The sequence below is a fragment of the Oryza sativa genome, chromosome 3, assembly GCF_034140825.1.
Source record: "Oryza sativa Japonica Group chromosome 3, ASM3414082v1".
Lineage (NCBI taxonomy): Eukaryota > Viridiplantae > Streptophyta > Magnoliopsida > Poales > Poaceae > Oryza > Oryza sativa.
In genome coordinates, this window is record NC_089037.1 from 12,878,810 (window position 1) to 12,891,358 (window position 12,549).

General features: G+C 42.8%; 2 protein-coding genes across 2 annotated transcripts; one reads left to right on the forward strand and one right to left on the reverse strand.

Annotated features, from left to right (window-relative positions):
- Window positions 1–405: 405 nt before the first annotated feature.
- Window positions 406–4,973, reverse strand: LOC4332808 (putative ubiquitin-like-specific protease 1B). Its single transcript, XM_015777735.3, has 9 exons — window positions 4,296–4,973; window positions 3,733–3,812; window positions 3,553–3,646; window positions 3,292–3,390; window positions 2,070–2,162; window positions 1,853–1,972; window positions 1,490–1,593; window positions 1,151–1,223; window positions 406–954 (listed from the first exon to the last, which is right to left on the reverse strand). Exons 1-9 carry the CDS (start codon window positions 4,824–4,826, stop codon window positions 892–894), a joined length of 1,257 nt encoding a protein of 418 aa, XP_015633221.1. The 5' UTR covers window positions 4,827–4,973; the 3' UTR covers window positions 406–891.
- A 5,749-nt stretch (window positions 4,974–10,722) lies between these two features.
- On the forward strand, window positions 10,723–12,062 carry LOC107277801 (protein LURP-one-related 11). The gene has a single exon (XM_015775880.3). The coding sequence runs from the start codon at window positions 11,016–11,018 to the stop codon at window positions 11,730–11,732; it is 717 nt and encodes a 238-aa protein (XP_015631366.1). The 5' UTR covers window positions 10,723–11,015; the 3' UTR covers window positions 11,733–12,062.
- The last annotated feature ends 487 nt before the right edge of the window (window positions 12,063–12,549 follow it).

The following is a 12,549-nucleotide window of genomic DNA, read 5'->3' on the forward strand; positions in this document are numbered from 1 at the left end:
ATATATATATATATATATATATATATATATATATATGTATATATGTATGTGACTATTTTCATATATCAGTTGACTAAAAAACTCGACATAATCCAAACTAATGACATGATAACCGAATGCATATGCACACACGAATAATCAAACTATCGATAACCAATGCTTATTAAAAAAAACAGCTAGCATGTACAAATACTAAAAAAAACCTCAATACTTTTCTTTTACAATTATTATGGATAAATATATCAACCAAATGGAAAACAGAAGCTTGTACCTAACATGAGGTTTCATGAAACAAATCACATGTTTTGTACCTGGGGTTTTAAGTAACATTTTGCCCCAGAACATAAGGTTTCATTAAACAAATCACAAAACATGATGTTTTACGTTTCGGATGTCCCGAGTAAATTTGACAACACAAACACATGGTTTACAAATGAAGAACCATTATACGCATTTGTTTAACTTGTGGATGCCGGGTACAACCTTTCCTCTTTTCTGGCATGCACCAGAGCATGCCAATCCCCACCAGCTACCAAAGCACTACAAGAACAATCAAATGAGCAGCAAATGGTAAGTATCAGTAGCACTACGGCTAGGCTCCTAAAAGTTAAACTCTTCAGATACAGATTGTTCAACCGAGCGCAAAGATTCTCTTCCCCCTCTTGTTCTTTCTGCCAACTGAATCACCAAAAACAACGGAACTTTACAGAAATCTGGTGTTATCAACATACAGGTTTACATACTGACAAAACTCCAGCTTCTCACTGGAAAAATATATTTCCTATCTTTGCCGGCAACTTCCAACAATGTATACACGATTGACAATTTAGTCTACGAATATCAACCTAAGTTAATCAGCTGTTCACCAAAAGGAAAAGGATCCATATTTGATTAGTCAGCTCTTAATCTTAAGATTTCCATCACTGTTCTCTTTCTGAAATATTCCATGTTTTCCTGCAGTTCCAAAACAAACCACACTGATAAGCATGATTATGTAAAATCACCTCGAGAAATTGTGAAACAAGCTTATGTACTCACACGAGAAATTTACATAATGAAGTCTACAACACATGCTAAGTCCAAATTGTTAAGGCACTAGCCCAGAGGCAGAGGATATTCTGCTCAAATTTCTTAAATGAATCCAACTCACCTGACTAAAAGACATGCTCAATCCTCTGCTGTGGAAATCAATGTACTTGAGCATAAACATACCACAGTCCCACCTGTTCAAATATACGATGCTTGTGTCAACTAAAACTATATTGTTGTCCATCGTAACATGTTCATGAATGTGCCAATGCTTATGTTACAAAATGAATTCTTCATATGGCCATCCAACCAAACATGGATTAAAAAAACATACAGAAAACCGCTGAAGGTTTAACACATGATAATACCTAACAAATCATGGTTCAAGCTATTGAAAGTGATTGTGTTCCATAATACTGAATTTATGCAGGAAATAATCATTAGCACATGCAATACATACCCATTTTGCTGCAAAGGAATATCATCAACTAACTCTTCGTGCCAAGTGTTTGTGTCGATCTCTTTATTACTCTTGTCCTTCACTTCCTCTGCAATATATCTAGCCTGTGAGTGGCATGCACAATAAAATACAGGTAAGCCCACTCAAATCTGTAACTGCAAGTATTTGATGGATTAAACAAGCTTAGCAACACATTAATGAAACACCGAAATAACTACGAACATGCAAATTCCCCTAGAGCATAACACATTTAACAACCTTTTTTTTAAAAAAAATAAAATGCCATGCAGGAAATAGCAATAGAAGGGGGTACTACTTTTTGAGTGCCCCAGTTGTATTTTTTCTCTACAGCTATAAGTTTACCAGCACTCTTGGTACATGATGATCCACACAACCAAGAGAATCAAGGTATTGGAATGTCCTTTCTTTCATGTTTATAACTGCTAAGCACCAATGGACATCTTTATGTACAGGGACAAAGATCTGCAAAGTAAATTCTGAGGATAAGTTTATAATTACAAATAAGCATGTTCCAACATCCGTGACAACAGAAGGACTAAGAATGCAACAGATACTTTACTTTATCACACTCAATAAGCTCATAACCCAACCTCCTGCGGGTAGTCCATCTTTTAACAGATTTGTAGTCATAGCCATTTTTTCCGCAAGCAAGCTGAACCAAACGACCAACAATTCAGGGAGTCAATGAAGATTAGCATTTACTTGGTGATCAGCAATTCAGCATTCACAAATGAAAATGAAATGGTAAAATTCATAATAAAAGGATATCAAATGAGTGGATGAAGGCAAATGAAGAACTTCCTAGAATTTCCCATCCCTAACCAAACAGGCCAACACAATACTGCCCCCCAAAGAGAAGAAGTAATGGTATTTTGCGAAGCTAACACTTGGGTGGCATTTCTCCAAACATCATCCTTTGGAATGGAGTGATATTTTAGAAATCTTCAATGAACAATGAAGCAAGGATAAACTGAAAACATAAAACTGTCTACCATTTCCACAACAAATGTCTCGAATAAGTGATAACAAAACTTAAGAAAACCAAAAAAGCAAATGGAGAACTAAGCCCTCCGTTTAGAACTGTATCCTGTTGTCGTATGACTGAAGTCAAACATATGCTGCTATTGACTGTTCCTAGAGTAAATATAGGGCATATCATATTTTAAAAAAAAAATCTTTAGGAAAAGAGCTTAACCATTGATTGCTCATAAATTACATTCGTAATATCTGCGCAACCAACATTTTATGAAAAGCTCTCAGAAATATGAATCTATCAGTATAATTCTGATACACCAAATATATTTATGATTTGAGTAATTGTTGGTCAGAATCTATAAAGTTTGACTTTTCAATATATAATATGCCCTATAATTTTCTATGGATGAATTAATATATACCTAAATGAGCCAAATGAATAGCATATTAGTTAATATGCCATAAACACAAGCTAATTGAGTATTTGTGTCCAATTAAGGCTCCAAAGCCAGTAATGATGTTAACCTGAGAAACCCATGAAGATATCTGGACAGTTATTACCTATATACCTCCTGAGGGAAAAACTCTAAAAATGTCCATAAATTAATAACACAACTGAAATATAATATAAATGTTCCTACAGTGATATCATATTTGAACACTCATAAGTTCATTGCACCAAATCCTTATAAACCAATAATACACCAGAAATGCTAAAAAAAGTTATAAAGTACAGAGACGATAAGAACATTTAATATGAATACGAAGATAGAATACGTGAAAGCAAAAGAAGCTTATGATCTAACCTTCTTATAAAAAAATGTATTAAAGAAATGGCATTTCAAAAACCTTTTTGGTTCTCTTGCCTCTCTCTCCTTCAATAATTCAAGGTACAAATTAATGACCTGCATGTAAGAGGAATACATGCCCTCATTACGTAAGATAATATGGGCAGGGTCATCGCCGGTCCATGTAAACCATCAATCTTTTTTTTAAAAAAAGGAAGTAAACCATAGATACTAGTGGAGTTTGTTTCATATATAAGTATATTCAAGATAGATAGTTACCTCATCATTTAACCAGGCAGTCAGTCTCAAGCACCGGAACTTCTCTCTGCTAACTTCAATGTTGGAGGGCTCATGCAGTGCTAGGATTTCAGTACTGTAAGGACAAAAGAGTGATGATCAATTGTTATAGCAACAAACATAGAAGCTACAAACAACATGCAGCAGGGTCATCAAAGGTACCTTGAACCCCTACCAAACAAACAATTATGAACTTCATTTTCCTCTTCAGCAGTTAGAGGTGTAAAGAGTTCAGACAGGTCCTGGAGTAGTGAAAGATCAACATGCAGAAACCGACAGTGAGCAAAAGCATAAAAGGTTGATATAGAGCAACAACTAAGAAAGGTTAATCAACAAAGGAATATACTTTCCCCCAATTAAACTCTACATTCAAATGCATATCTTGTGAATTCGCAAGCACTCAAAAGGAGAATCGACTCTAGAATCCACATTGTGTCAAGACATCCTTGCTTGCCCCTCTCTCTCTTTTTTTGACAATTCAAAACATCTATTTAGGGCGAGCGATACTAGGAAGCCTAAAATTGTCCAAACTTTAAACTTGAAAAAGTTCAAGAACTCAATTATGTAGCTATGCCCCGAAGCTCTCATTACAATGAACCTCCATTAATTCACTTCAACGCAATACGCACACTTTACCACTAGTGAGTTGTGATCTTCACATTCACCAACTATGAAAATAATATAACATAAAAACAAAGGAATGGTAAACGTAACGATATCGATACCTCCTTGGGTGGCTCAGCCGCCTTCCGCAGCTCGGCGAGTTTCTCCTCTTCTAGATTCACCAGTGAAGCGAGCTCGCCCAGCCTCTTGTCGTGGCTCCTCATCCTCTCGAGCGCCTCCTTGTAGTACGGCTCCCTCTTCACCCGCGGACGCGGCGCCGCGGCCTCCAGGGCGGCCTTCCTCGGGTCCCCGACCCTCCGCCTCACCACCAACCGGGGGCCAAACCCCGCGTCGTCGTCTTCCATGGCGGTGGCCACCGAGAGATCCCGCGACCGGACGTCGACCCAGCCCCTGTACACCCCGAGGCCGGCATCGTCGTGCCTAGGTTTACCCCGGAGGAAGGAGAGGAAGCCCCCCATGTCGAACGCGGGGGACGACGCCGCCTCGGGCGGGATCGGCGGGGAGGGGAAGGCCGCCGGGCAGAGGCAGAGGCGGCGGCGGCGGTGGCGCTGCGGGCCGTGGAAGTGGGAATCGTCGAGGGGGCGCTTCCGGCGGCGGTGGGGGAGGAGGAAGGGGGAGGCGAGGGCGGTCATGGCGAGGAGGAGGAGGGGGATAGGGCTAGGGCTAGGGCTAGGGCCATGGGGGTTGGGAGCATGCCCTAGGTTGGCGCGGCGGGGGTTTGAGCAGCGGAAAGCTCCAAGCGGGAGGGGAGGAGAGAAGACGAGGAGACTGGTTTAACTGTAATCCCTCCAAATATTCAGAAATTAATTGAGATACTACGAGCATACTATGCTCTTTTGCTCTGATTTCTTTTGAAATTAAAAGGGATTGTAGGTTGAAATTAGTTTTTTTTGTTTTTTTACAGGAAGAAGAGGATATTTTATCATTGGAGTCCGCGATGGCGGGGCATTGGGCTAACCATCTGTCCATAAAAAATAAACCTAGGGCTGAATATGACTGGAGTACTCGATAAGACCAACTCAACATAAACCTAGGGCTGAATATGACTGGAGTACTCGATAAGACCAACTCAACATGCTAGGTATAATTTATTTTGAGCAAATTTGGCCAATGCCATGATAAAGAACGTGGAATATGATATTACCATTTTATACGAACAAGTACAGATGTATATGGATATAGATCAAGTAGTCTATACAGATAGGACCCACATGACATTGATCTTTTGTTGTTCTCATTTTTCACAATGTATATAGATAGTAATTAATATTAAGATAAGACCCACACTCCAAAAAGATTTACATCCAAATGCCATAGTTCTCTTACGGAGAATAAGCAAGAGGAGAGAGATAGTATATTTTAATCTAGAATTAATTGAATCATACCATTACAAATTTGCTAGTTTTGAAAAATACCATTACTATTTATCTATTTGTAAGCATACCACTACACCTCTCTCAAAATTGGGTGCATACCATCCTATACACTTAAATACATGTTTTGGATCGTTTTACATGTGTTGTATTTTAGTATGGACCAAAATACCCCTGCTTACTACAGCTCAAGCACTGTGTGATTCCCCATCCTGGATTAGCTCAAGCACTAAGGTTTTATAAAATTTACTTATTTTTTTATGATCGTGCTTTACCACTCATATTTTTCTTTCAATAGTATCGAACAAATTATCTCTCTCACCTAACAGTAACATTCACATGCTGAACTAGCGCAAAACATCAGTTAACACTTGCAATACATGTACTTCTGTAAGACTAATAAAATATCTCGCTTAAATACTAGTATGCAAATAAAGTATATTACGAAGGACACAGCTAACATACAAAAAGTATGGTTTGTTAATTGTGACTACCTGTTGCGAAGGAACATATTGAGGTAGCCACATGTAACTAAAAGTGTATTAAGTTTCGTCTACTCTTACACAGTTTTGAAATCTAAACTTTTAATTGGTTATTTGAGAAAGAAATTTTAATTCATTTCAATGGATTCACACACCAGCTAGCCCAGCAACTCTCTTTGGGCCACAAGGCCACACCAGTTTGTACTACCTGCAAGTTCTGGCCATTAGAGTACACTCCTGACTCCTGTGATTTTCTTTAATCTTCCTTACTCTGTGATTAAAAGTACTACTAACATTTTTCTTTCAGAATTCAGAACAACATTTTTTTGCTGCTGACCTAGCAAGAACTGGGTAAAATATTTTTTTGCTTCACTCGTACCGTGCGCTAGACTCCCAGAATTAATATTACCAGTGCTGTGACTTTGTGTTGAACTGGAAATATCCCGGGCCTGGGCCACAGTAATTATGTCTGAATCTAACGTACGTACTTAGACAGAGACGCCACTTGTTTTTATGGATAGAGTATTGCCGCCATGAAGTATCTTTTTTTTCCGAACGGTCAGACCATTGCCGACGTTTTATATTAAGAAGAAGATATCCCATTTTGAGGAGAAAACGGGATCAAACCTTACAGTGCTCAGTTAATTAGGGAAAACTGAGCGAAAACCACAACTACAACACCACACTAACAGCTAACCTATCCTAATCTACCACGACGGAGCCCGATACAAGGCATCGGCCAAGCTTGCCATTTGAGACGACACGGCAGCCTACACATGTTATCGTTGCCAAGCTTGCCACACAAGTGACATAGCAGCTTCGACTTCAATGCGATGCTACCCCAACGCCAAAATGAACAAACAAGAACGACACCCACGAAGGACATCAGCCTAAGCTACCAAGGAACCACTCCTACACACAGCTAGCATCAACAATCCTATAAAGAGATTGCAGTGTGTCATCGTTGCCAAGCTTCATCGCCCCAGCAAAGCAGCTCCGACTCTACCCCCCAGTAAACAGATAAGAGTGATGAACACCCGCTGTAGCAAGGAACGAAGCCAAGGAAGTGAGGCCTCGTCAAACACCCTAGACCTGAAGAGCTTCGGGGACATTGCAGGAGTCCACCAAGGCTACCATTGCGCGCAGAGGGTTCTTGGTGTTATGAGGGGTCAACGCCAGGACGACACCTCCAAGGAGGAGAACGGCGCCAAATGGCGTCGCCGTCATCATGCCGGCCCATGGCCTGGCAAGGCTTTCGCCAGTGGTTTCCCATCAAAACCCCACACAACCATCCTGCACAACGACCATCGCTAGACCACCACGCCATCCCTTTAACACCCAAGCTCAGTCTACCACCCCGCAGGTCAAGCTGGCAATACAGAGGATGAACTCTTCACTGCCAAACCGCTTCCTGCGTGCTGCCGTAAGCCACTGAGGTCACCAATGGCAGCCAGCCACCTGATGACCCGGTCACCACCACCGGCTTCCTCCTCGCGCAGCACCTCCACAGCCTCACGCCACCGGCCATCGGGCCATGGCCGCGTGTCCGGCCAACACCACCTCGCACACCACCGGCCGCCGCCTCGCCCTGGCCGCCGGCCTCGCCTTCCTCCTACACGCCATCCGACAACGACACCGGGCGGGGGCACGAGGCAGAGCAGGAGCAGGCGCCGTCGCCGCAGCCCCAACCCGCGCCGCCACCGCGCCAGGCTGCCTCGCTGGCCGGGGCCCGTGTTGCGCCGCCCGCCGCCCACTCCACGTTCGTCGCGCTGCCCGTCTCGCCGCCCGCCGCGCCGGCAAGGCACGCCTGCGCCACTCGCCGCGCCGGCAGGGCATGCACGAGCCGCTCGCCGCCCGCTCTGCCTCCGTCGCGCCGCTCACCGCGCCGACCGGATCCGCGGGTGGAGAGGCCAGATCCGGCCACAGGGCGCCGGATCCGCCGCCCCAAGCCGAACCGCCGTCTCCACCTCTGGCCTCGCCATCGTCGGTGTTCTCCATTCTCCTCGCGCAGGGGCCGGTTCCGCCGAGCCGTTTGGGCCTCGCCGCCGCCTTCCCGGCACGCCGCCGGCGAGCTCCGGCGGCGGCGAGGTGGAGGAGGGGGATGAGGGTGTGGCGGCGCGGGCGGCTAGGGTTTCGCCCCCGAGCCGCCCGCACGAGAGCAACGCGGGGGTCACTACAAGCCGATTAAACTTTTTGCCATGAAGTATCTTTGATTAATAAGTTTCTCTCCCTGCTTGGTGCAATCGGTTCTGTTCAGAAATTTGTTCTGATTGGTTGGTAAGAAAAGTAAATTTTGTAGCTCACCTTTCTGTGCTAATTGGTGTAGCAGCTGGCTGATAGAACCAACTGATAGCACTTAAGTAAATAATCACCTGTCACTGGAGTCATTTATCTCTATGTGAAGCTTTGAAGTCAACAACTCACCGTTATTTTTTCATGTCTCTGTTCTCTGAAGTCTGAACAGCCTATTTCCTGTCAGTTCAAGGTTTGAGCTCTTGGCCTCTCAACAGTCTTGTCACATTTCTTCCATTGTCGATTAGACGATATTGGATTGTTTGCTGCCTCATAATCCGCACTTAAATCTAAGCTAAAACCATGCTTAAGTTGTGTCTTAATTTGTGCTATAAACTGTGCATTTGCACCATGTCAATTTATTCGCAGGGCTCATTGTACGGAGGTAGAGAAAAAAAAAGACACAAAATGACATTGAACGAACTGAAAATTGTATTCATTAATTAGACGTAAGCATGTGAATACAAAAGGAGCAATGCGTCAGCCAACAAAAGGAAAATTGAGTTTAATTGTGATTAGGTTCTTCTTCTGCACATCAGATTGCACATTACTCAATTGCATGAGTATGTATGTGATGACGGCATGGATCACAATAGGACCTAATTAAATTACCATCTTAATTAGGTCACAGTACGGTTTGATTGCATGCTTAATTATTGTCATTATCCTGTGTTCCGGATCGAAAGTGAGCTTCACTTTTTCATGGTATTTAATGGTGCAAAAGTGCAGAGATCCCCTCCAGGATGTACTTTTTCATGGTAAGCTTCACTTTTTCAGGATGTACTTTTTCATGGTCTTATCTCACCAAAGTACTAATAGTTTGTTAAGATGTGACATAAGCACACACCGTCCTAGCTACTTAAACTGAATGTGTTTGTCTAAGTTAAAACTTTTGTTTTTGACCATTGGTTTTAACTCTTTGTCGCATTCTGCTTGCATTTAGGGAATGTTAAGTAAGCTGCATGAAGAGCTAAAGTTGAGTGTTTGTATTCAAGGATCACAATGACACCCAAAGTTTTTTTTTAGAGTTGTCAGGCCATGGTGACGATGATTGGCATATTAGTAGTCACAACTCACAATCAGTATTCCACTCCACGATCGTATCACAATTTTTATGATATCCAAGCCACATCCAAAATACCAGCAAACAAAATGCATCGAGGACTAAGCAAACCAAATGCATATGGTAGTAAAGAGAATACTCGCATTTACTGATATTTTTCTTTCAGTGGTAAGCGACATTCACACTGAGATATTTATGATAACTTCGTTAATCTCAAAATATACCGACTTAGTATTCAAAGGTGCTTGTAAGAATAAGAAGTACGTGAATACGCTTGATGAGTGTACATCATATATATAAGAGCACATACGTCTGTTCTATGTTTCGAAAAAATAAACATCATTGTATATCCTGATCATCACCCACCTAAATTTTCAAGGTGATACTGAACCACATATTACCACAGCACTTTTGGTTGGGCCAACACCACACTACAGGCTACAAAATTGCTAGCTGGCGTTATAAATGATTTTTCATCAAACTAATAATACCTCTTTTTTTAATAGATAATACTTTTATCATAAATCATTCGTCTTATTAAAAAAATACGTAATTATAATTTAGTTTGTTCTATCACTCGAAGTATTTTAAGCATAATTTATATCTTATACATTTGCATAAAATTTTTAAATAAAATGAATGGTAAAACATGTGTTAAAACGTCAACACTGTCATCTATCTATTAAAAAGCGGAGGAGCATGAGGAGAAACATATCTTTCTTACAGGAGCAAATCATCCTATACGTGTGCATGCATCGCATTATTTAGTGGGGCCGGCGAGCACAATTTGGTGCCTGTCGATCGATCGGACAATGAAATGCAAAAACCAAATCAGAATTGCGTGCAATGCTAGCTAATACTACTACATAATCATGGAGCTAATATTCTCTGTAGATGACTCGAAGTTGTACTTGTTGAATGTAAAACAAATAATAACTGTATAACAATCAATTAATTAGCAGCATATTTCCCTGACCGGACTCGATCCGGAGCTTTCTTCATCGCTCACATCAAATCACCCAAATAAGAAACCACAGCACAAATAACGATTGCATTTGGAAGCTCATGCATGCATGCAGACAACCCCAAATAAAACATTGACTAATTCCTACTTGATAAGCATGGCTTAATTGAATAAAGTTTAACTCAGCTGATGGGTTCAATTAAATACTAGTAATATACAAATAAAGTTCCCTCTGTTCACAAATACATGTTAGGTTTTAACTAGAAGTGAATCAAGTTTTTAAGCAACGTCAAATCAAATACTTTTCAATGTAAGGTTGCAAATCTAATATATAATACAACTTTGATATTAAATAATTAGGCTATTTTATAAAAATATGGTTTCAAAACAGGCATTCATTTTTGAACGAATGAGGTAGCTCTCAAAATGGACACATCGGTATTTGTCAACATGGCTGGCCCTCATTCCTTGAAAAAAAGAAAGAAAGAAACTTGTGACCTCTTCAGCTCTTCTTCACTGTGCATCCATATATGTAAGCTTCCCAGTACTAACCATGCAATTAGCATGTAATAATCTCCTACTAGCTATAGCTAATTAATTAGCTACTAGCTAATCCCTTCTTCCTTTGTAAGCTAGCTAGCACAACGATGGTGATGCTGCGGCTGCCTAGCGTTAAACTCTGGAGAGCAATGGTGAGGGTGCACTCCTCCTGTTCGTCGCCGCCGTCGCCGGCGCCGGCGGAGCAGCTGGAAGAGGCCGCCGGTGCTCCTCCGGCGGCGGCGGCGAGTACGACAGCTAGACGGCACTGGAGCGAGCAGCGGGAGGTGTTCACCATCTGGATGAAGTCGCTGGTGCTCAACGGCAGCGGGTGCACCGTGTACGACTCCGGCGGCCGCATCGTCTACCGCGTCGACAACTACGGCTCCCGCCGCGCCGCCGACGTCTGCCTCATGGACCTCGCCGGCAACGTCGTCGTCCAGATCCTCAGCAAGGCGAGGCTGGGGCACCTGGTCGGGAGGTGGGACGGCTACCGCCCGTGCCGCGGCGGCGGCGCCGGCGGCGAGCAGCGGCCGTGGTTCAAGGCGGCGAGCGAGGCGTGGCGCGGCGGCGGGGGCCCCCGGTGCGAGTTCAGGAGCGACGACGGGCGGGCCGTGCAGCGGTACAGGATGGAGGGGAGGCTGCGGGAGGCGGCGCGCGCGGCGAGGATCGTGGACGGGGCGACGGGCGCGGCGGTGGCGGAGGTGAGGAGGAAGACGACGGCGGGCGGCGTGGCGCTCGGCGACGACGTGCTGACGCTGCTGGTGGAGCCCAACGTAGACCGCTCCCTCATCCTGTCCCTCCTGCTCCTGCATCATGATTGGTAGCTAGCTTTAGGAGAATTTACCAACCAACCAACTTTCGAGGGCTAGGAAATTCAGTTTCTGGCTTCTATTTAATTTTCTCGATTATATAGCTATGTATTTATAGAATCTAGAGCCGAAATTTACGAGAGAAGCGCGCTACAGCAGAAGTTCTCAAACACTACCTGTACATATTGCATATGCTAGAAGGATTATTTGTTTTTCCTGTTTTACTAATTTGCTCATAATGTACATGATTAGTGGTAGTTTTTGAGCGGGGATTTTGCTTCTTGATGATGTATCAGGGATAGTTTTGGTGTGTAATTAGCCATCTATGATCTTGCTTTTCTCCCCCTTTTGGCAATTTTTAGAGGATTGGAGATTTCGATCGCTCAGGTGTTCTTGCTCAAGATCGAACGAGAGCTTGAGATTTGGATGCTTAATTACTGCAAACATTTTGCTCTAAAAACTTGCACATATGGTAATTGGATTGGAGATATTAAGACATCTATATATATGGAGATAATATATATACCGATCATTTTTCACACCTCCCATATAATTCTACTTGTACATGCAAAAGGAAAAGAAAATAGTTGTACATGATATCACAGCTTCGTAGTTGCACGAATGGCTCACTAGTTGAAAAGCAAGGGATTTTTTTTTGGTGAATTGTTGGAAGGCAAGTCGAAGAACAGTAACAACAGAGCATAGAAGAGGATTCTCTGACTTACTTCTCTGACTTACTTTCCTCTGACTTTGAGTCACTAATATGTGAACCCGGACACAAGTTAGAGAGGCCTATATGTCAGTGACACGAGTTAGAGAAAAGTAAGTTAGA

Bases quoted from the DNA above. Each gene is read 5' to 3' on its own strand.
- LOC4332808 (XM_015777735.3), bottom strand. From the start codon at position 4,826: ATGACCGCCCTCGCCTCCCCCTTCCTCCTCCCCCACCGCCGCCGGAAG. The intron at 3,813-4,295 runs GTATCGATATCG...TCACTACTCCAG, and splicing joins CGGCTGAGCCACCCAAGGAG to GACCTGTCTGAACTCTTTAC. The intron at 1,973-2,069 runs GTAAAGTATCTG...TTTACTTTGCAG, and splicing joins AGCTTATTGAGTGTGATAAA to ATCTTTGTCCCTGTACATAA.
- LOC107277801 (XM_015775880.3), top strand. From the start codon at position 11,016: ATGGTGATGCTGCGGCTGCCTAGCGTTAAACTCTGGAGAGCAATGGTG.